Source organism: Micropterus dolomieu, linkage group LG01 (genome assembly GCF_021292245.1).
Source record: "Micropterus dolomieu isolate WLL.071019.BEF.003 ecotype Adirondacks linkage group LG01, ASM2129224v1, whole genome shotgun sequence".
In the NCBI taxonomy this organism is placed as follows: Eukaryota; Metazoa; Chordata; class Actinopteri; order Centrarchiformes; family Centrarchidae; genus Micropterus; species Micropterus dolomieu.
The window spans coordinates 21,785,436-21,811,072 of record NC_060150.1 but is presented as its reverse complement, the minus strand read 5'-3'; the positions used below and the strand labels follow the sequence as shown (position 1 = coordinate 21,811,072).

Below are 25,637 nucleotides of genomic sequence, written 5' to 3'. Positions count from 1 at the left end.
ATCCATCTTTTAATAATTTCTACTAGAGGATAATAAAGGACAGTGCCGACCCAGCCACAGCCTGTTCACCCTGCTGCCTTCTGGGAAGAGATATAAGTTTCAGCTGCCACCCCACCAGACTGCAGAGCAGCTTTTTCCCCCAAGCTAAGACTTTTAAGCTCAAATTCATCCTCAGCACTGCTCCAGTGATTATAGTTTATTTCTGTTTACCATTTTTCATAATTGCTTCTACATAAATGTATAGTGTCTGCTATGTAGCAGAAGGGAGTTATATTGTGACAAAATAAGTCTACCTACCTAGATATAATATATATCTAGCAAACAACACAAAAATAAACACACTCAACTGAATGTGTATATTTTTGTGTAGGTTTGCTTTATGATATTTGAATGTTTTTCTAGTCTATAAAGAAACTATATTTGTGCCGGGAGAGATTCTGCAGCACACAGAAGCCATTGTCATGGTTACCCGTCTGCAGAGGCCTTGAGACACACACAAACGCTAAAACATGTGGCCAGCTGCATGGAAGCTTTTAATACCGATTTATTACTGATTAAAAGTCACTGTAATATAATATAAATATATTTGGCAGAAAAAGAGAGAGAGAGAGAGAAAGAGATGCGAACACGGTGGATTCTCCTGCTTGCTATATTTAAAAAAAAATCTTGCTATATTATTGCTGCCGCTGGTCAAGTTGACAATTAATGCCTGGCCAAAACAGCCCTCTGGCCGCCAGGAAATCTCCCAGTGCAGACTCGCTCCCTCCTCGTTTTCCAATATGAAATAAATTTTAAAAAATGTTGTTCCATCTGACTAGTGCAGTGCCCGTTCACAGGGGCCGATGTGACACCTTCATGCACTTTTTGTTCAAAATGTGTGTCTCACTTTGGTTTCACCTACAGCAGTGGTCAGCAAGAGGCAGTACACTGACCAAGTAGATAAATAGACTAATAATACTTTGTTAGCGGCTGGTGCTCTGCTCTACTGCATTTATTAATTCTGAACGTGTTGCATGATTAAATTGCACCAAACACAAAACTGCAATCACTTGGGTCCGCAGCAACACACCCACCATGTTTGACGTCGATTGGATGAACGGACATAATTGAAATACAAACACACACACACACACACACACACACACACACACACACAGATTTCCGTCTGTATTAGAGAGATAGCAACACTAAAGATAGCATCCACATCCATAGCACTGTTAAGTTAGCTAACCAAAATGCCAGTGTGCTGCCTGCATGTTATCCTAATTTGTCTCAGCTGTTTAGTTGCTGCTTCTGGTCTAATTATAATTTTAAGTGGATTGTAGATAAACTTAGTCCATAAATCTGTGTCTTTCGAGAACCAGTAACATCAGACAACATTACTGACAGACAGAACGTTTCAGAATGCAGAATGCTTCTCATTAACAGCAGTGCAACAGATCAAGCAGCTGAATCAACTTTCGAACAAGATATATTTTGGGAGGCAGATACATGCAGGTTGTTGAATAAGACACTGCAAAAAAAGTTTGCTCGTAGCTCTAGTCATTTGTTCAGTTATGATAAGATTTTTTGGTGAAGACTGTGTTGTAACCAATAGGATTAATGGCCAGAATTCATTCCATCACAGCTGATACCATGAATACTTTCCTCCCTCATACTAGTTGTCATCTCCCCCTGTTCGTCTCCAGGTCTTCCCTGTAGCTGTCCGGACCGCTTCGTCCCAGTGTGTGCCTCTAATGGGCGGACCTATCCCAGTGCCTGTGTGGCTCGCTGTATGGGATTCAAGGACCATCAGTTTGTCTTCGGCCTGTGCCGCCTCAGTAACCCCTGCACCAACAAACCCTGCCAGAGAAACCAGAGGTAAGTTCAGCTGTAAAGTCAGTGTAGCTGCTGGTAACAACGAGCACCAACTCATTAAGAGCAAGGAAAAACTCATTACAACATTTTCCCTCCCTTTCTTATTTACTCTTTCTCCCTCCTTTTGACTGACAGCCAAGTTGTTGTTTCATGTGGCTATGGTTGTGATAAGAGGGGTTAACAGGCCACGAGAATAATCATCATTCCCTGTACTCCTCCCATAAGCTTTGACCCCTCACCCATGGTCTAAATACTGTTTCAGTGGCTTTTCCACCCTGATTGGAATGTTTGTCTGAGGGAACTTAATCATTACTTATTGTTATAAAGGAATGATGAATGAAAACATCCTGTCATTTATGTTTCACATTAAAAGCTTTCCAGCACCTCAAGGGTATGGTGGTCTAGTAAGTGTACCGTGAGTATTCTTGTATTTTGTATCCTTTACATACATGGTTAATGCATTCCTTTCCTTGTAACATTTGCAAAGCACACGTTTTAAATAATTTGAAACATGCATTGTTTGCATTCATGTTTGCTAGCTTACATTCTCCCTCACCTTTGTTGGCGTATTGCCGTGTTTTTTTAATTGAAATAATTTAAAGAATGAAAATAGAATTACAAGTTAAAAAGACAACGTGAAAGCAGCAGCATGAGATTACCCTGTGGTGCTGATTCATTTTTCCACTAAGTGATGTAGTCTGGAAGACATTTATCTGACACACACGCGAGCAGACACAAGCAGATTTACCACCTTCACCCACACCCTATGATGACGTCTGTTATCCAACAGCATAAACTTTCATTACCTTTTTCCTGGCTCTCTGTTCAAAGACTGAACACACACACACTAATGAGTGGAGGTATGTGTGGAGACTTGGTGGTTGCTATGGTGACAGAGCAGGGTTTCTTTGTATGAAAAGGATTTCTCCTGTTGCTATGATCTTTTATTGCAGCTTTTTGCCAAAATATACTCATAGGTGCTGTTTACCTCCTTCATTGTGCGAATGTGTGTTATGGTATGGAGGATCAAAAATGCAAAAAATAAATCAATTACTTAAATTAATATGCCATTAATGGATGTCCCTCTGATGTCAACTGCCAACCGCTCTGCCTCAACCTTCGGTGATTTAAGGACTCCACGAGGGACAGTAGCGTTAGTGCTAATTGTTGTTGTGGAGCCAAGAAAGAACGATTAAAATTTCAGTGATCAGCTTGAAACTGATTTGAGGTCTGAGGAGGTCAGAGAAGAATTCTAAGGACATTTTTACTTTTTACTAAGATTGTGGCGCAAACATTCTGAATTTACAGTGACAATAAGAGGAAATTAATATTGTTTGCTGGATGTGACAGATGGGAAATTACAAAAAACAAAACAAGGGAAGGTGAAAAGCCTGATTATTCGTCAGCCATTATAGAAATTATGCACAAAAAAATATGAACATTCTACAAAACCAGTTAAATTATGTTTTTATTTCTATTTACCGCTTTTTAAAATAAATTTTTTTATGTGTTTTTTTTATATCCCTATCTTCCTTATATGTTTTATGTAAAGTACTTTGAACTGCCTTGTTGTTGAAATGTGCTATATAAATTAACTTAATATTTTCTCCATAAAATATGATCAGAGACCAGTTAGGAGCCGCAGTAAGCACCTCAGTGTGACAGTGGTGAACCTGACTGACTGTCTGTCTGTTTCAGAGGCACTGTCCAGTGGGAAGCAAGGCATTTAAAGTTGATCCATGCACTCTGATGTTGATCAGCCAATAGGCAGAAAAGTAGACTCCATGACACACCCTGAATGACAGCCCCCTCATTTGCATAATGAAACAGAAATTCATAAAGAAATGTAAAAAGTAAACAGAAAAAAGTCTCGGCAAATAAATAAGTTGGGAAAATAATACATACATATAATGTATTCAATTTATGTCACATTTATTTTTATATTATTCATTATTTACTGAGTCATTTATTTATTTTTGATTTACACATTGTGGGTGGTGTGTATATGAACCTAATGCATACTATGTAGTGTAGGGTAATCTGTACAAACTATTAGTAGCCTGAAGCTTCTCACCTGGTCTCCTCACATAAGGTAAGGAAGGAAAGAAGAGTAGTATGGATGAATATATAAAGTCATATTGTGTGTGTTTCCAGGTGCATCCCAAAGTATCGTGTGTGTTTGAGTGACTCGTCAGACTGCCCGCAGTATGAGTGTGTTGGCCGGCCTGCAGCCTGTGATAAGAACAGTGTGGACCTGGCCTGCGATACTGACGGCCTGGTCCACCCCAGCCTTTGCCAGCTGCAGCAGGCTGGGAAAACCCTGGCTTATATGGGCCACTGCCAGGTGAGTTGCACAGGAGAGCTGGAGGAAGCAGGGTTCAGGGGCCGCTGTCTTCATCTAGAAAAAACACTAACTGCTGTACATAGTGCAGACCTTACTGTCATTTTTTTTGATACAATCTATGCAGTACTGACCTGGGAGCAAAACCATGTCCAGCTTTCAGCACTCAAAGTGCAGATCTCCATCACAGTTTAATAATCCTCTCAGCTGAGATGGAAAATGAGCGTTTGTTTACTTGCCAAACTTGTGGTAGTCGTAATCATTGTGTCCTGCTGGCTGCCACCAGGTTAATTATTATTTAAGACTTTTGAGCATCTCTGCCTCTCAGTTAGCTGATGCCTTCAGTACTACACGATATGAGGTAGAGGACAGAGCAGTCACAGACGAACAGCAAAAGTATTAACCTGTTAGTGCCACTAAAAGGAAAGCTGTAAATCAAATCAGTAGGTTTATTCTTGTTTTGCGAAAGTGCAGAGGAATGATGGTAATTTTGTCAGAAGAGCCATTTGTATGTAACGACCCCCCAGAAAGATTCATTATAAAAGAGGTCTATAGCAAGTGTTCCGCGAGCAGCTGCTAGGGTCCGTGTGACATAAAAAACCTCAAAGGGTTTACAAGTAAGCTCTGTGTGGAGATCCACGTGCCTTCCAATTTTTGTGACCCACAAATGCTACCAGGGCACCAACCGATCTACTGCGCATGTGTGGAAGGCGTCTGCCAAGCTGACTCCAGAAAGTAGTATAAACAGAAGTAGCCTAACAATTAACAATGAAAAGTGACAAAACACCTTAAACAACAAATAACAACCCAGAACTATAAAAATTAGCTGGCCAAAATTAACAAAAGAAAGGCAAGCCATCCAGACCAGCCCACAAAGGACAGTAGGATCTGGAGTCTTCCCTCTACCATAAAACAACTTTCATAAAGCCATGGAAACAAGACTACCAGACCCATCCATCCATCCATCCATTGTCAACCGCTCGCAGGGGGGGCTGGAGCCAATCCCAGCTGACATCGGGCGCAAGGTGGGGTACACCCTGGACAGGTCGCCAGTGACTACCAGACCCATCAGAACACAAATAAAACAGAAAACACAGGTCACAGTCAAACTGCTGCTGCCAAGGCCAGAAGGGGGAGAGAAGTGATGGCTCAGTGGATAAGACACGTGCCTTTGGTGTGAGAGACCCGGGTTTAATCCACCACTGTGTCCCTGAGCAAGACATGTATAGCAATTTGTACAATGTATAGTATTTTCCCTCAATCAGTCCAGACTTGATACACTATACAAGGGAAGAACAGAAGACATCATGGGTCTTTCTCATTTCCCAAATTTGTGCCTCCTCAATCCTCAACTCCTCGCATTGCTTCTTAGTCCCTCCCACCCGAGATGCGAGCTGGAGGAGTCGAGGAGGAGACGCCTGGAGAGTTGAGGAAACAGGCATTTAACGAAATGAGATGGCCTAGTCTCAAATCCATCATTTTAAAGCAATGTCATTTAAATATGGCATGTTTCTCAGCTGCATCATCTGTCCATTATTTGAGCTGTGATTTCTGTCAGATAAGCTTGACAGAACAGACAGAGCACCACTTATGAATACAACAGGAACCCTGTAGAGTCACGCCTCTTTTAAACATCACACCGGCTGAAAAGACTTCCGCAAAAGATACAATGGTGTATCCTCGCTTATAACTCCACCAACAAGCCTCCTTGATTTTCGAGGTGGATTTTAGGAATTGAGATGTCCTTCAAGATGGCACCCTGAGATTGATTTCAGGGTCACAGGCTTGAGGATTGAGGAGTGAAGGCACAAATTTAGAAAATGAGAAAGGCCCCTTGAGTCACAATTAAATGCACATCATAACCAGCAGGGGGAGTGTGTAACAGTCTGTTTGGCCCAGAACAAGGTATCTTGACAACTTCAGGATAGCGCCCTCGTTTTTCACCTTATTTGAATATTTCTTGATGATGTATTGGACCTATCTCTAATTGTACACTTAATGGCATTAAGCGTTGCTCCTTGTTTTGTAGGCCATTTGCCTGGTGAAGAGCGGGTAGGGTCGAAAAATCGCTATTTTCAGTCAAAGAGGTTGTCCAGTGTGCCCAGTCTGAGGACGCTGTACTTTCTTCCTGTATTGTTGTCATTGAATCTGTTGTCCTGCACCCATGAAGGATGACATGTGCACACAACTGCCTGTCTCATCTTGACTACAACCATATTGCCATGATTAAAATAGTAATCTAGGAATCTTAATGTTACACTTCATTAAGTTGGGGGACTCGTTATAGACAAATAAAAAATGAATTTGAAGCAGCAGAGGCTGAGATATTGTGACTTGCAGTCCATAGTATGGGTCAAGTTCCAAAAACACTGGGCCCTACATTTCCCATAATGCAACTCAGTAGTGTCTTGGTAGTATTAGGTTAGCCAGTTAAAAGGGTAGTTAAAAGAGAAAAGAAAGGAATCATATGGTAAAATCAGTTATGGTGGTTAGTCAGTGTCCAGTCTAAAACTTAAGCCTAGTTCACACTACACAATTTTTAGCCCGATTTGCCGGTCGGTGAGCTCGGCGACCGTCAGGCTATTATGTGTGAACTACTTATTGATGCGTCAAAACAGCTCCCTGCCACATCGCCAATGTCTGACAGATATCTAGCATGCCAAGTTGTGTAGTGTGAACAGCATGGCCATTAGCCGACGCTGAAAGTCATGTAGTCTGCTCGAGCCTTGGTAGAACTGAAATTGTCGTGTCTCAAAATACATTTTATTTGCAACATTGTGTCACTGATCAAATGATTTCATCATGATAACGCAGCAGAAAGCTAGCTAACAACAAGACCACTTCAATGCAAAAGCAGAATATAGTAGGATAAATAAAACGTTCGCAACAGCTGAAATACACGTTGATAACTTTCATTTTCTCAACAAAATTACAGAGCAAGCAAATCTGTAGGCTTACATGTAACCTGGATGTATGAAGGGTACTAAATCAAATTTTACTTTGTTTCACCATTGTCATATTAGTTATTAATCTAATATGCCACAAGGCTTTTAGTAGCATCTCGTGGTTTTCATCAGCGAATGGTGTAAACCTTCCAGCCACCATGAGGTGAAAACTCAAGAAATATATTTGTTTGGTGTGTTCTGTTCAGGATGCCTGTAGGAAGCCTCAGCAAGTTTGTGGCCATAATGGTGAGACCTACAATACAGTATGTGATGCCTTCTCGGACCGCGTAGCTGTGGACTACGAGGGCCCCTGCCATGCTGTGGGGGCCATGTCTGACTTGGCCCCAGACTCTGCGTGCAGTGTGATTCCCTGCCCACCTCTGTCCACTCCAGGCTGCCTGCCTGTCACCCCACCTGGTGAGTGCACTGCTGACAGAAAATCACACAATCAGACAACCTCACATGATTGGTCTTTCCTTTTGACATGTACATAGCGTTTCTGGCGGTTGTATTGAAATTACAAATCCATGACCTCTGACCTCTTTCCAGGAGCCTGTTGTCCCATATGTGCCAGCATGCTGCAGATCCTCTGGAACAAAGAGCAGATGAACATTTTCTCTGAGGTATGAATGGGCACAGTTCACCTGGGCCATTTATGTCATAAAGCTGCCACTTATTCACTGTGTATTTTCATAAATTCATAAATAGTATAGTGTTTATATAAGAGAATATCAGAAGTGCTGTAGTCTATCATCAGTGTTGTTGTAAGGTTTTTATTGTATGCAGATACAATCCCAAAGAACTATTTCAGCACCATAATACTCAACAACAAACAACAACAAAAAAATATGTTGGGAGCTATAGTCAAACCTATTATTATTCTACAATATGTTTTTGAAAACTGACAATAAAGAAAGCTGATTTGAGTAACCTAAAAGCAGATTTAGATTAAACTGAGGTGAGATAGTGTTCTCTGTTTGGAAACTGCTGGTGGTATTAGATGTAATTACTAGTATTAGCCACTTGGGAGAGCTATAAATCCAAGTCCAAGTGCCCAAAAGAAGCTACCAGCGGACTGAATAAATATCCTACACAAAAGAACACAGTGCTGTTACTGTTACTACAATTTCAGCAGCAGTGTTTCACTGTGTACCCTTCTTAAAATAATGTTAATGTTTTTTCTTTCTTTCCTCATAAAATCATGTACTCTGTTAACTTCCGAGGTAAGTCTGCTATAGGGGAGGAAATGCAGCCCCTTTTAAAATGGCTTAGTCCTGTCTCGACTTGACTAAATGTAGCCTGGCAGTATTCCACACACAAGATGTTGACAGATCTATCTATATCTACGTTCTATTATAACCAAAATATTAGATATTCTCTGCAGGTGATCAGTACAAATGGAAACTATTAAGTGTTGAGCAGAAGTGACAAAATGCTAACTAAACAGTCAAAATTATGTCAGCGTTCAAATTAAGGCTTTCTCCAGGCATTACTTGGAAAGGGACATAACTAAAGGAGTCCATTTGATAAGTTGCCCAGGGGTAGAAAGTAACTACATACATTTACTCAAGTATATCTTTTTATTTCTTCCTTCTTTATAGCTAAACTCCACACCTTTCAGAGGGAAATATTCTACTTCACTACAACTATGTTAATAGAATACAGTGCAGTGTTAAAGATTAAATCAGTCCGACACAACTTTTTTGCCTTGTTCCCAAGCAACACACTATTTGGTAACACCTTGACATAGTTGAGACCCAACAAGGAAATTCTAATATTTTAATATCTCCTGCAAAAAGTAAAGATTAGAGAAAAGCCCAAAAGATGTGTTGCAGAACTTATTTTTTTCTCGTTTCCTCATCTCACAACCTCTCAGAGAGCTGGCCCCTTACGCTGGGAGCCACTGGACAAAACTAACTGTCTACAAATCAGTTAAAACTAGCTCCACCGCGAGCAGCTGTATTAACAATTGTCACAGCCCGGTTCTTGGACTGTAACAAAAACAGAAGACACACGAATAAACGAAATAACAAAATGATTTATTGATATGAAAATAAGCAAAACCAATGAGTGGGAAGAATCCGTAAAGTCAGTAGTATAGAGAGTGGATGGGTGAAAATGTGCTGCATGGATGTTGTGAAAAGCAGACAAGAACCAAACAACAAAACAAGCTGTGAGATGAGGAGGTCCAACCAAGACTGACTGCTGCTCTGGCTTATATGCACTGGGCAAACCGGGTTCAGATGTGTCCCATGCTGCTAATTATCCTGCCTATCAGGTCTGAGACAGAAAGCATATGAACAGCAGAGGGGCCGTCACACAGTCTGTAATGTCAGATATGATAATATATCAGTTCCAGTAGACATTTTACTTCTGAACAAGTACCTTTAATTAAGAATGTTGAATGGAGACTTGTAATGGAGCATTTTTACATGCTGCTTACACAATCAGGCATATAGGTTCCCTATAGCAGCTCTTCTTAAATGAACACAAGATGAAACTACAAACACATACTGAAATCATAATATTCACATAAAATACAAAAATTGTTCCAATTTCCACATTTCCAACACAACCATAGGCTCCACATTCAAATCAAATTAGAAACAGCACCAGAGATGGAGACAAATTACTGCAGCACCACAGCAGTGAGAGTGGAGGAAAAGGGAAAGTCGTTAAAATCCCTCGATTCATTGCCTTGTTGTTTTTTGCCGTGTTTCACAGCAACTACTTGCTTCTAGATTTGAAGCCTTATTACCACGGAAAACCTCAGAGATGGGGCTTTCAGAGATTTAGAGTCTGGAGCCAGGCTAGTTAGTGTCTAACCACTATGGAGAGTTAGTCATGCTCGCTGCTCAGTGAAATTTCAACCTCCAAATATCAAAAGTAGTTCAAACGCATCAAAGCCCGAGCAGTCTGAGGAGATAAATGTTTCATTAAAATATTTTAACTACACACACCTTTTGATTCTTACATGGAGGCTCCTGTATCCTTTATCAGGTCAGCTCAGAGGTTGAAAAAAAATAAAAGCCATTTTGAGTTTGTTTGGTTTGAATGACATTTTTCATTTAAATTAAAGAAATTACTCAAAAAGCAACACAGACCTTTCTGAGCCAAATAATGATGCAGCTACACGAAAGGCTTGCATTAAAAATTCATATTATGAAAAAGGTTTACGTTGTTGTTTTTCGAGTCTGATTACTCAAAATATTTTGATTGAATTCTCAAAACATTGTGACTTTTTTCTCATTTGTGATGCAGACATGAGATCTAAATATATTACTTTTTTGAGACTTTTTTCAAGTGACTTTTTTTTCTCACAGCATTACAGCTTTTCCTCAAAATGTCTGATTTCTCTTTTTCTGAACAGTGTTCAAAAATGTTTTTGGAAATGTCTATACAATAAAAGATCACTGATATTTAAAAGTAATTTATAATATTCCTTGTTTGTTTTTATTGGCTAACAGTAGTTGACACAATAATTGATCAAGCCTTTACCTGTAGGTTAGATGTTTGTTCTGAAGACGGTTATTGTGTTTATGCTTGATTGAAATGCACTCATCATGCATTATGTCTTTACTGACTTAACCTTACTCAAGTTTCGCTTGAGAGTTGGACAGCAACAGTAATTTAACCGTATCTGATGGCCCGCCTTCTTTTTGACCTTTGACCTATGCGAGCAGCTGAATAAGAACCAGCCGGTGACGGTCCGTGACATCCTGCAGATCCTGCGGCTTCATGTCTCAGTGCCACAGTGCGACGTCTTTGGCTACCTGAGCATCGACCACGAGCTGGTGGTCCTCATCGCTCCAGTGGACCAGCAGCCAACATCACTGCAGGTAACACACACACACACACACACACACAGTTAACTCAGTCACTTGGCCATTTAATTGCACATTCATGTCTTTCATGAACTTTTTCAGCTTTTCAGTGCAGTGTGTTAAACATTAGTGTTAGCGGGATATATTTTCTATTTCTAGTCGCTTATTTCACTAATTTTAATTCTACTTCATTCTCTCTCTGCTAAAATGATCCGCCAAATATACCTGAGTGGCTCACTCAAGTTCGGTCTATATGTGGGAAACACTGGTATCACAGCCTGATGTCTCTCCTTCCTCTGAGCCGTAGAGCTCCACTGTTGTCCAGAAACTGTTAAACCCATCAGTGAGCCCCACTGCTGACCTGGGTCACATGTTCCTTCATCACCATGAACACACGCACTGTAGTTTATTCTGACTCAGTCCCTCATACACCATCCTGCTGCCCCTGATATTCACTAGAGCACCACATGTGGATTCATCCACTGCTGAAAATAGTCCAACAGATGAACCCTTTCCTCCTGGATGGGTCACGTCTGAAACTAGTGTCCAGCTGTGTAGGAAATTACTGAACCTTTAAAAAGAAAATGAAACCAGACAGGATAGATGAAGTCAGAGAGTACTGAGAGATTAACATGTTGTTGGTTTGGTTCTTTTCATGGGATTTGTTGACAGTAAGAACAATATTGAAAAACACCTGTCACGGGTCGGGGTGCTGAGTGCAGACTGAGATGAGGACCCAAATGCAGACAAAGGCGAGGCGAGAGGAGGATGCAGTTCAAAAGGAGATTTATTAACTCAAAACTAAACTGAAACAGGCTTACAAGGAGCTTGAGGCAAAGTCTAAACCAAGGTAATCCAGAAACAAGGAACGATCCAAAACCACAGGGAAATAATCCAGAACAGGAAAAACGAAGGAACAGGCAGGAACACTCAACATTAGATGCACATACACACAGGACGTGACCCAGACTGAAGACAAGAGCAAGCATATATACACACACACACGGACTAACGAGTGGGGCGGGAGCAACACTGGTGACCGTGATCATGGCTAAAACATGTTCATATCCATTTACTCCCTACCAAATTTCAAATTGTATCAAATTGAGGATGTCAGTTGCATAATAATGTGACTGTGGCCTAAAGGTAGGATCACTGACTATCTAAATGTATTTTTTTCCAACCCAGTATTATGGCAAAGTAAAAACATTCTTACAAGTTTTGAAAACACTTTTATACTAATATCAGAGAGAGATTTATAACTGATTTTATAAGACAAGATGGTGTTCGCAGCTATGATCAATTGCAGTTGTAACCTTCATTGCATATGCATACTACATGCAACATTAAAGTGTTGGTGGAGGGAGAGCCAAAGCCTTAAGCCTCTTGAAAATATCACTAAACTCTACTGTGTGAATTGATAAATACATCTTAATCATAAATATTCATTAATTTTAACTATTTTCCATAATAACAGAAGAAGTTAACTTTCCAGGTTGCACAGTTTTTGCCTGACAACAGGAGCTCTTTCATGTCCCATTTCTTTTTACACAGACATCATAAACACACAGGCTCAAGCAACTCCCAGACATAGCAGAGTTTAACTCTGCTAATTACCCACCTCACTCCTTCTGGATATAAATATTCATGCACAATGTGTACACTGGTAGACGGAGGGGGAGGACGCATCTGTCTCCTTCAATGTCTCACTTTACCCTTTCCACTTGCTTGTTATACATTCTAATTTGCAAAATGTCTATGTATGACTGATATCTAGTTACCTCTAACAGAGGAGAAATCAGAGAGAAGTATGCGAGTAGTTAAAGTAAGTACTGCTCATCATTGTCAATATTCCAAAATACCCATAATGCACCAAAGCATCAATGACCTATTTAATTAGTGTGATTGTGGCAGCAGTGTCGTCCATTTTTTATCAAATTTAAAAACATATATTGAATAGTGGTCTTTGGGACTGTATAGAAAAGTAAGTATTACCCCTGCTAAAATAAATCATACTTAGTACACAGGTGTCCCCTGGGCTTAACAAACTGAAACATTTTACCAGTAGTGTCATCGTGTGACTAGTTGTGAGTTAAAAAGACTTTGAATATAACTCACGAACTCATGAAGGTACAGGAGCCCCATTAATTTTGTGGATTATTCTTTTCTAGTACTGACATCTATCTGTGTAGGCATTGTTCGTATTTCATCGTGGCTTTTTGTTCTTCTTTATTCAGGGGTGGGAGGGTACTGTACACATACATGAAGCAGCAAGTATTCCATGAATATTTAGCCTGGGACAACAAAGAAAGAGAGAGATGATTGACCGTTGCAATGTTTTATCGCTCTCCACCGAGTAACATTGACAATGGCAACGCACAGTGGATAGGCAATTTTACTTTGTTAAACAGACCAGACTGCCAGGTTGCGTCCAATTACAATTATGAACATACGCCCCCAGGCATTAACGGCCTCATCAGTAACAGTATTGTGCCTACATTTATCATAGATTGTTATGTCAGAATAAACACACCTTACTATTAGCCCATTATTTATTTTAGGAACCTAAATATACAGGAAATTAGAAAGGTACACAGAAATAAACCAGTGGCACCAGTGGTCCTACAGCTCCCCATAAACTTCTCAAATGAGGCTTTCTGGGGAGCTAATGTCCCCTTCAGGAGAGCTGAGCTCTCTATGTAGGTCACTAGTTGCACATCACTAAATATGTTGCTTTTGTGTTTTTTTGCACCTTGTGCACTTCTGATCCTATATAATCTTCACCAAACCTGATATATTCCTTTTTTTGCTGAGCCTAAAAAACTCTTGAATACATCACGAAATTGCAGTAGCAATTCTGTAAAATGTAATGGCATTATTAGGACCCTATTGAAATTGTAATGATTATTCTTTTTCTTTCTTCTTTTTCCCAAATGAATCGCACTTTTGACGGCCTAAATGTCCCCGAAAACTCACCAAACTTTGCACACATGTCAGGCGTGGCGAAAAATAACGTATTTTATGGGTTCTGCACATGGGTGTGGCAAAATGGCTCCATAGCGCCACCTACAAAGTTGGAAAAAATTAGCCCCCGCGCCTAGTTCAACCTACATGCACAAAATTTTTGGGGAACATGTATCATACCAAGACACACAAAAAATCCTCAAGAACCCATACCCTAAACTCAACAGGAAGTCAGCCATTTTGAATTGAAAATGCCATTTTAACAGGATGCGTACTTTAATGAACTCGTCCTACAGAATTAATCGGATCGACTTCTATTTTCTGCTGTGTCTTCTAAAGGCATTAACGATGAAAAGTTGTGCTATCTGTGAGTTTTCTTCAATGGGCGTGTCTGTGGCGTGGCGTCCAAATTCGATGATTAGCCATGAAACAGGAAGTTGTTATAACTTCAGTGTACATGCTCACATCTGCACCACACTTTACATGTAGGATGAGAGTCCCACCCTGAACACATCCATATTCCAACAAACACTCAATGTCATAGCGCCACCTGCTGGCAACAGGAAGTGTCCCTTCAACAATGCAGCCCCCGCGCACTGAATCACCAAGATGCACGAAACTTTCGTGGTAAATGTATCATCCCCAGACGCACAAAAAAAACTCTTAGAGCCATACCTGAAATCTGACAGGAAGTCAGTCATTTTGATTTGAATGTGTGATTACAGCCCATTTATGGCCTTTTACAAGGTCCGTACTTTAACAAACTCCTCCTAGGGAATTAATCGGATCAACTTAAATTTTCTACTGTGCATTGAAAAGGCATTGATGATGTTGTGCTATCTGTGAGTTTTTGTCAATGGGCGTGTCCGTGGCGTCAAAGATTGACGGTTCGCCTTAAAACAGGAAGTTATTATCACTTCAGACTACATGCTCACATCTGTACTAAACTTTACATGGTTGATAACAGTCTAGCCCTCAACAAATCTACATGCAAATATTCACTCAGCGTCATAGCGCCACCGACTGGTTACAGGAAGAAAGCAATTTCTGATTTGATTTACATGGCATTTTCACAGCGTGGTCCACACTTCACCTACTGCTGCACAACATATAATTAGTGGGTGTTGTCTAGCGCCACCAAGTGACATTTAAGTCCTTTGTGACTGGTCCAAAACGCACGACAATTCAGGACCTTCCAGCCACTGTGCGCAGCTTTAATATTATATTATTATTATTGCATTATAGTACAATATAGTACAATATTACCTTTAATAATTTAAAATTGGTCTTTGCAATTTCCGACAGTTCATCCTTGTGCAAGGCTGTAAAATACTCAACATGATTTATTCTCCAAAAGTCTGTCATCAGCCGTCAGCATCAATTTTACAAAGGTTTGCAATGCTCCATCAGGATCCTCTACTAACAGCGTCACTCAGTTTTTATTCAAGCTCTTTAATGTATGCCATATCTATGGCCTTAGAGAAGTGATCCCATAATTTATTATAATTGTAAATGACATAAAAAGTAGAATATTTTGGCCCATATTGTACCCTCCAGTCATCTAAAAGGAAGAGGTTTATGTGTGTCACCTAATAAGTGGGTTAGAAACACTGAAGTACAGCTGCACTCTATCTGGAGAGTCTTCAGGCTGGTGTTTAACTGCTGCTGCTGCTAGCAATCTTATCTAATCTTAGACCAGAATCAGTTCATGCCCAAAAGCACTGAACATGCTTCATACAAAAAGCTGCTGATAGACTGATACTGCATTGTGGAAGAACTAAAGGGTGGAAAAAAGGGGAGTGAAGAGAGAGAATAAAACCGCAATAAACTGAAAATTAGTTTGAAAGAAGAAATCATAAAAATTCCTTCCCGCTATCAGAAGAAAAAATCTCAATATCGATTCCAACATCAAGACAATTTCTTAAATGAAAAGACAATAGTTAGAATAGTTGTACAGTCAAAGTCTGTCCAGTCAGTTTCAAAGTTATGCTTCTATAACACCTCAAACAAAGCAAAAATACAAGTGATCAGAGATCTCAACCAACTGCATCCGATCAGCCCTCATGAAAAAAATTTTTTTATTTGGCACCTTTCAGAGTAACATGCAGTAGCACCTCCTCTCAAAAAATCAGCATCTAAAAGCATCACTTATAGCAGAACAACATTAGAAAGACAGAAAGTCCACAACATCCATACAGGGGGAATGTATCTCCAAGAAGGGCTGTATCAGTCGTGTCATTTCTGAGGACATTGTGAAATCACCTTGGCTTGTAGGAGGAACGTACAGATATTAGTGGTCCTGTCTTATTTTAGACGAAGGTCCTTCTGTCCTGGTGAACAGTCAGAGAAACCCTGTGACCTCATAGCAACAGTATTTTAACAGAAGAAAATTATTTTATATGTGGATGTTAAGTATAAATATACTTTAAAGAGCATTAGAAATGATTGACCTGAAATGAACGTCCACGTCTTCCTGGCTGTATCTCTCAGTTCCCATCCAAAGTGTCTCATTGAAAAAATGTCTTGACAAAGGAAATGAAGCAAATATAACTAGACGTACTGTATTTAGTGTCCATGACATCCAGTGTGCATTTGTTGAATTTATGCCTGCAGTAATGAGTCTATCCTTATCCAGATAAACATAGCATATTGGTTTCAGTGGGCTTGGATTGCTTTGCTCCCAGCTGTGTGCATGCCTGAATATGAAAGGTATTGAAATCGTCAGATTAGTTTGATCTGTTTTCCAAGGCTATATTTTAGTTTATTTGCGGACATCCAGTTTGTAATGAAAATATAAAACCAAGGTGAATTTAAAAAATGAATAACAAGATCAATTAAAGCTGCAAGCAGCGTTGGGCGGGCCCTCGCACTTGTAGCGCGTCCGGGTGTGAGCCGGCGGAGTTGCACATTCTGGAGCTCTGCCGGTGCGGCTGTGAATTTCCTACGCGGTTCCGACGCCGCATGAAGGTGCTATATGTCACTTCCTGTGTCCCCTATGTGGAGCTACATAGCACTAGCCGCTATGAATATAAATCGGTATTGTTGTGTAGATGTCTGCGGGGTGGGAGAGTTATCAAGCACGTAAAAAAAATAAAATAATTTTAGCAAATTCAATAGGGACCTCACACGGTCGTGCTCGGGCCCTAATAAACAGAGACAGGCTGGCAGTGGTCCTGTGCTGACTCAGATGGAGTTTGGAAATCCAAATGTTGAGCGTGCTCTTGTATTTTCCAGATCGAAGCCTGCAGTAAGGAGGCAGAGAAGATCGATTCCCTCATCAACTATGCCAGCCCAACTCTGGTCTCTCACGTCCCCCTCTCCGCCTTCCTCACCTCCGAGATCAAGACCTCCTCCATCCACTCGTCCGGGTGCGCTCTGCTTTCATTTCTGCCCCCTGACCTGTGCCTCCTCCTAGGCCTCCTCATCACCGCAGCCCCTGTCCTCCACCAGCTCTAAGTGCTTATTATCTCCGCCCAGCCCCTCCCTCACTAACTCTTGAGTTTTCCAAAGTAACCCCCCTCCCCCCATGTGAGGACGCAGGTGTCATGAGGTGAGTGTGTTCGTGGAGCAGGAAGAAGCAGAGGTGATGTCTTCCGACAATCATTCCTATTGACTCACCTGCGCGTCAAACAATCAAGGCGGTGGAAAAGCTATTATTATGGAAAGCTTTTGTATGAACAGTGTTATTCAGTGAAGTGTGTGTGTGTGTGTGTGTGTGTGTGTGTGTGTGTGTGTGTGTGCGCGTGTGCGTGTGTGCGGGCGTGTGCGTGTGTGGATTTCGGAGACAAGCGAGGACAAAACATCTCTTTGTGGCAGTACATCTGTCTGACAAATTACCTAAAATTCCCTCGGCCACACACACTTTCACACACACTCGCACACAAAGAGTGGTGTCACTAAATCCACACTTTGGACCAGAGGAGCTTTTATTCATAGTTCCAACAACAGTCAAAGGACACCCGCCCCCCTGTTTATTGTGTCCGCACTGCAAGAACTGGGATCGATTGTAGTTCTTAGAATGCCGTTTTGAGACGCTACTTCAGAGTAGGTACTCTCCCAGCACAAGAAGAGCCTTGAGTGATGTAAGTGTACGGTCATTGGTCCAGACAAAAGTATATGTTGATTGGTCAAACACATGAGCCGATGCAGCGCCAGCAACCGCCTTTTTTAAAACCTTAAAAGTGTAAAATGTAGCCGTAAGCTCATATCGTATCATAGCATGGATGCATAACACGATCATGAAAAGTAGGCTTAAAAAATTTTACAAAACAGGACAAATGGACCGACAGTGAAGTCACACAGAAGGGACGTTGCCATACCAACCGCCAGCCACTTACATCACTCATTCCTATTGGCATTGCGAATCCAAGCAGAAAAAAACCCTGGAAGGTAATGCAGTTGTCAGGGGAGCTCCGCAGAACTGTTAAGTCCAAAAACGCCTCACGTATTAGGTGTAATCTCATCAGCATTGAAGTGATACTTTTCAAGCCTCCAGTAAATGAGAATGCACAGCTTGCACCAGAGCGCATGATGTATATACATGTGGGGTATATATGGACCTAGTGTTTGAACCTCTAACCTCAGCAGTGTTAGTGCCATGCTCATGGACTGAGCCAGCTCATATGAAACTAATCTAGCCTCCAAAGTTGGTTGTAACTACTGACCAAATAAAGTGCCCAAAAGTCAATCAAAAAGTATTAAGGGAGCCCAAGTTCTGTGTGTTTCACACTGCAGTGTAGTGAAGCAGATCAGAGCTGAAATGGTGATCTGGGATCTAAATCAATCTTAGATATTGAGTATATGTCAGTTTTACTGATAACATGAAGCTTTTCTCCAAAACAGTCCTGGTAACACTTTATGTGAGGTGTGTTCATTAAGTATCATTAATATATTATGAGCACGTTCCAAGTGCATGAAAACAAATATCAGAACATGACATATTGTTCACAATGTGAATAATGTGTTACAGAAACTTTAAAGATAGAAACACTTAATGGTGGAACTGTATAATTAATTCTATGACAAAAGAACAGTTTAAAGACCATACCACTGTTATTCTGCACCGTAGCCTGATAACTAAAAGTCATGTGTGCTTTTCTGTACATTTCTGCTTTTCTGTACATTTCTGCTTTTCTGTACATTTCTGCTGAGCATTCTGAGCATCAAAACATAACATCACTGTCTAGATGGATTTCCTACTTTGCAGCTCCTTTCACAACCAGGGCTTCAACTAACAATGATTAAAATGTTTTGATTACTGGTCAACTAATTTAGTGTAGTCTTTAAATAGTCAGAAAATAGTGGTTTAAGACCAGTGGTTCCCATCCTCGGGTTGGCACCTCCTAAAGGGCCACAAGATAAATCTGACCATAAGATGATTAACAAGATAGAAAATAGGGAAAGGAAATTAGGAAAATATCTTGACATCATCAGCGTTATTTTCTTAGAGCCAGTAAAACAGTTTTCACAGACTGAGTAGTACTCCCTGTGATCAAGTGTAAACATCAGGGTAATGCCTGTATAAACCATTTTTCTTCATACTTGTTGGAATATTATACCGTCTTTGTTTCAAACAGGATTAGAATCTGCAGCAAAGGCATCACACTGACCTCAGCGAATGTGTCCTTGTGTTGTGAGTGTTAAGTCTAGTTCACACTACACGATTTTTAGCCCGATTTGCCGCTCGGCGACCGTCATAACAACGGCGGTTGCCAGTCGTTATGTGTGAACCACTCAATGACGCATCAAAACGGCTCCACGGCACATTTCTGACACATGCCTGATATCTAGCATGCCAAATATCTGGCAGAGTCGGCTGACATCCACATCCAGCCAATGACATCAGGCAGCTACTTTTTCACAGCAAAACGCTTTTTACTCACCTCCAGCTCTCTCTGTAGCTCTAGACAATCCCTGCTACCTGCAGGTGCTAATCCATCCTTTCACCCAGATTCTTTGTCTTTTTAATTGGTATCTTTGTAATAACAAACAACAGCTGTTTCGTGTGTAGGTTCGCGTCATTTCCCGTTTCACATGGGTTTGAAGACCTGCGTCGGGTGACAGAGTCACTGTCAGCTCGTGTAGTGTGTGACCTCCTGTCACCGATCAGTCACGTTGTGTGAACGCCACAACGACTTCAGGACTCCTGTCACAAGACGGCAAGTTGTGTAGAGTGAACAGCACGGCCATCAGCCGACGATGAAAATCGTGTAGTCTGCATAAGCCTTTAGGGAAATACTTTACTGGGGTATCTTATAAACAACTTCTAATAAAGTGCTACCAGGATGTCCCAGCAGCAGGTGAATGGTCCATTCTGATAAAACAGCAGAAAAGCCTGGATCACCACTCCCTTTATGTGAGGCCAGTAGCTCTGAAAAGCATTTAAAGGGATGCTTCCTGTCTGTACATATGAACTAGAAGCCATTTAATAACAAAGGACAATCAGCTTGTCACTACCCACAATCCACGTTGGGTAAAGAAGATTTCCACAGTATGCCTCGCTTATAGTGTCTTATATGAAGTAATAATGAAATTGCAATAATTATATTTGTTAAGAAATGTCTATATTTGATATGTATCTGATAATGATCACCTATGTGCCATGTTTTTTAAACAAATACATGTTGTCCTTTATTGCATGATGACAATTATGAAGTGTTTTTACTCCAGAATGTATTATAGTGTGTCCTGTCTCTATGTGTTTGTCTGTCTGCCTGTACAGCACAACATGTCCTCGTCTCTAACAGTATTACTGTGCTAGGCAGCTCTGTAGCAGGGATTGCTCACCATGGCTCCTCCGTCTATTATTATTTGTATTATTATTATTATTATTATGAATATAGTTATTGTTATGTTGATGTCTTCTGGAGCCAACATGAATTCGGTTACTGTTACGGTAGATTTTTTCTTCAGTGTTTCATTTGATTTTATGTCACTTTAAAAAAAGAAAGATCACACCTTCAAACTTAGCAGAAATTGTAAAGACTAAACTTTTCTGTATCCGGGTGAATTCTTTCTTAGCTAAAAGTCTAAATAGTCCAAAATAATAAGAAAAGCCCTTAATCATTTTTGTCTGAGCAAGAGATGAGAAGATTGATACAGATTTACTGTCTGTATAGTGCAGAGCTGGTAGACATTGTTAGCTTTAACCCTGGAAGTTCAGTGACTGAAACAGGACAATATCACTTTAGATGAGCAATCCAGAACAACAAAGTGTTGAAAATAACAGTTGAATTTATTAAATTAAAGCGATGGAAATGTACATTATGCATGTACAATTATACAACAGGCACTGGGAGTTTATCCACCCTTGCCCCCCCCCCACCGACTTTTATTTGAGAAAATTGATTAATTAACACCCAATATCTGGTTTATTTTATTCATCTATACACGACAAGAATGTTAAAGTCAAGGTGTTGGTAGGTGTGTTTTTGAACTTTGGACAGAGCCAGACTAGCTGTTTCCTACTACGTCCAGTCTTAGTGCTAAACTAAGCTGCGCCTTGATTCCAGCTCCATATTTAATACACCAACACGAGACTGATATCGATTTTCTCACCTCACTCTCAGAATGGAAGTTAATCCACAAATTTCCTTAGCAGCCTTCTGGAAGCTGAGCGGAACAGTATTTTTATCAGGGAGCTCATTTATCCTGTCTTTCCATGTGATGTAAATGCATTATTCTGGATGTAACAATTCAGCTGTCCTGAGCATGTAAACCCTCCAGGCCGGAGGAGTCTGTCCAATCAGCTGACATGGTTTTTATGATGATAACACATAGGGCTGTTGTCACTCATCCTGTGTTTTTCAGTTATATCATGTTTCATTTGTTCTTACCAAATTGTCTATGGTGTTGGCTCATTGTGTGTTCCTCTTTGCATCATCACTATGTTTGACTCTGTAAAAGCACCATGAATTTTTAAAAAGAATTGGAAGAAAGTCAGCAGGATGCATATTTCATGAAATATAAAAAAAAGCAATACCACAACCAACAATGTGTTTTTCTGTGTGAAGCTGACAAACCTTTTAAAAAACAAGTAAATAAAATAATAATAAATAAAATCAAATAAGTAAATATAAGTTGAATAAAGTCAAAATGTGCCCGAGAACCAATTCATTAATCTTTAACCCACTGAGATACAAAAACAAGCTGGATGTTACATTAACACACACTTTCTCAGATTAGCACCTGAAGTGAATGATCAATGATGAAACCAATCAGGTGTAAATCCAGTCTGTGCTGTACACTGTATCAAGCTATGTGTCACGGTTAGATTAGAGGGATGGTACAGGAGTTCCAAACACAAACATAAGGTGGAAGAATTATATCATTTTGCTAAAGCATCTTTTTATCTTAAGTTAATGTATTTTTGCACTAATATACAGTATCTCACAAGTGAGTACACCCCTCACATTTTTGTAAATATTGGATTATATCATTTCATCTGAAAACACCGAAATGCCACTTTGCTCCAAGGCAGCCTCGATGCTGACTTGATGCTGCCTATTACAGATAAACCAGCGCGGCTCCAGCATCTTACGAAAAATTGCCAGGATGGCAGACTAACAAGCCAAATTTGTATACAAATATATGTTTTTTAAAGTTTTTAGTAGTTTTCTCGCTTTGATTATTGACAAGTTAGCAATAACTAAACACTGAACTTACAGGGCTTGACTGGGACAAAAAATTGGCCCTGGCATTTTAGGCCCAGTTTGGGCCACCATAATCAGTCGGACACCCCTCACCAATGCACCATCCTTCCATATAACGTGTGTACCTACTGTAATATTCTACCAAACCAGCTGAGTGGTATGTGCTGTGGATAAGTGTACCAGTGCAAGTGAATCAGTGTACTCATTCGCATTCATTTAGTGACTTCATGGTGATCAGAGGTGACCAACTCATACTCAAGTACAAGTAGCCTACAAGTCATTTTCACAAAATAATCTCACCTCAGCCATTAGGACAGTTAGCCAAAGTTAAGACTGCACACTGAAACTATGCTAGCTACAAAAACTGAAGCTAGCAAGGATTAAACACTTAATTTCCTGCATTCCTGCACCAATTTATGGTGGAAATGTCTTTATTTATATTGAGGGAAACACAAAATTCAGGTGGCAGGTGACAAGTCAGAATATAAAAATATAAAAGAATATAATGCAATAATCAGAAGCTTATTATTTTTTTAGCTTCAGTAACTTTTTTTGGACAACACAGATGTTTCTTCTATTTTTACATTGCATTGCAGGTTTTCTTATTGTGGTAATAAACCTTTGTGACGGGAATTTCATGATTCCATCTTTAAGATACTGCCATGTAACTAATCTCACCTGCCTCTTGGGTATGGGGTCAATGGAAGGTAAATGTGAGTGATGCTTCCAGAGGGGTCAGGACTTTAAGTTGTTCACCACATGTGCTTTGGACAGGAGTGTCCTCCTATAGTTCCAAATTGAGTGTCCCCTAGGGAACACTGAGAGACACCATGTTCCTTTGATGAGATAGTACTCCGACCCTGAGACTAAGATAAAACCTGCATGAGCTGTTACATGGGAGCTCACTCGGATGATACTCTCTGATGTGTATGTGTCCCCGTGAGTTCCTTCTGTAGAAGACTTGAATAAAATTCACAGAAAGACAAGTGTTTGCCTGAGCTGTTTATTTAAACACGCAATTCCCACCACAATTTTGGCGTTGTCGGCTCGTCACACGCGTGAGAGGACTCGGACACTCGGAGCTGCAGGTGAAAAACCGTACGGCCAGAGTTTGACACTCTGAGACTTCAAACCTCCCCTCCAAAATACGGGTGAGACATTGAGGGCCTGACGCCTGAGTGTCTGAGGCTCCCTCACCGCTGTGATCCACAAAGAACCTGGTGGCTGGCAACACTCTCTTTTTGGTGAGTAGACTGTTCAAGTGGAACGATTCTCGCTACCTCTCAGGGTGAACGTGACAGACGTGTCAGCAGGGCAGGCCTGGGGCCTGCACCTTTCTCAAAGCATTTTCATTTGTTAATTTACATTTCTTACATTTTTAACAAATGCTTTCAAAAAGTAGTGGGGACATGTCCCCAGTGTCCCCAGAGTAATTGACACCCACGACCCTACCTCCCTGCTTATTCCCTACAGGTTGAGCTATGCCAAATCGTGTGGTTCCACTGACATAAGGGTCTGTTTTACGTTACCAGTTATACTTCTACTGCACATGCGTTACCACTACCACATATGCGCAGTAGAAGTATAACTGGTCGGGAAAAATGCTTTTTTAAACCTTATTTTGGGGCAAAGTCATCAAACTTTTTCAGCGATTTTTATTAGATTTTACTGCTGATTCTATTCATGTTGTTTTTATGTCCCGGTGACCAGCTGCACCTGCAGTTCTGGCTATGTCCCCATTCATTCAAATAGGAACCTGGTCTTGTTAGTCCGAAATAGCTGCCCGGAGGCGTTGCCAAGATGGTGGCCCGAGTGACTTGCCTATGAGGACTTTGTCCTTGCCGCTGTTTGCTTCGTAACGTTCAATTTAGATTTATTAGTTTTACCGATCCACAGTACACAGGTACACTGTAACTAACGTGACCCACATAATATTCAACAATGCAACATAACGCACAGGACAACAACACAATGGAAGAACTAATGTTATTCTACCACTATAGGAAAGTTACTTACTGTCTAACTGTTATAAAGTGTGACACTATCTCATTGTTGGGCTTCTGTAAATAACATCACAGAGTACGGTCTAGACCTGCTCTTTTATGAAAAGCGCTGTGAGATAACTGTTGTTGTGATTTGGCGCTATATAAATAAAATTGAATTGAATTATAATATTCAGTCTAGCTCACTAAATGTTTTGTTATCATCCAATAAATGTAAGTTAGCTGTGTTCACATTGCGGAGCCTCCAGTGAAAGACACAACTACTAATGATAGTTACTGAAAAGCAGACAGGCAAGCTAACGATTTATCACATTGGCTAAATGCTGTAAATGTAACGTTCATGGAACAAGCATAGATTAGTTCAACCTCAAGCTGATAAAAATCTAACTGTAACGTTGCAGTGGGAGTTTCCAGCATGTTGTGTGAAGCGGTATCCATGTCTGTCTATAGCCGCTCTCACTGCCTTTTTTCCGGGACGATTGTGCCAATATGCGGCTCACTGCACTGTATGAAAAGTACGGGACTGGTGTTGAGCTGCCTCTCAGTGAACGTTGAAGTAACAGAGCCTGAACATGTCAGGTGAAAAGCCACACTGGCGTGCCGGTGTGTCAGCATCTATTGCGGGATCTCTGTATGAAAGCAGTTGTGTTTCGGATTATGCTCAAGCGAGCATGTGTACGAGCACACACCTGGTTGCCATCTTAAAACCGCACCGCTAGTGGCCGCTGAAAACTACATATTGCCCCATTAACAAGAGAGTAGAAATTTACCCCTGAAATTAGCTTCTTTAGGGAACGCAATGTGCATTATTCTACAAGCAGAGTTTAAGCCTGGCCTTAATTAGGGCCCGAGCACGACCGTGCGAGGTCCCTATTGAATTTGCTCGGATTAATTTTTTTTTTTTTTTTTTTTTAGGGCCCGAGCACGACCGTGTGAGGTCCCTATTGAATTTGCTCGGATTATATTTAGGGCCCGAGCACGACCGTGTGAGGTCCCTATTGAATTTCCTCGGATTATTTTTTTTTTTTTTTTTTTTTTTTTTTTTTTTGGGG

At 40.6% G+C, this 25,637-nt stretch overlaps 1 protein-coding gene across 1 annotated transcript in view; it reads left to right on the top strand.

The window, feature by feature from the left end:
* Positions 1–25,637, top strand: part of reck (reversion-inducing-cysteine-rich protein with kazal motifs) — a 116,356-nt gene that overhangs the window by 74,128 nt on the left and 16,591 nt on the right. Inside the window, exons 16-20 of the mRNA XM_046061402.1 lie at positions 1,689–1,860; positions 4,012–4,201; positions 7,350–7,560; positions 7,693–7,766; positions 10,827–10,982. Coding sequence (XP_045917358.1) covers positions 1,689–1,860; positions 4,012–4,201; positions 7,350–7,560; positions 7,693–7,766; positions 10,827–10,982 — 803 coding nt within the window. The remainder of the gene's footprint in view (positions 1–1,688; positions 1,861–4,011; positions 4,202–7,349; positions 7,561–7,692; positions 7,767–10,826; positions 10,983–25,637) is intronic.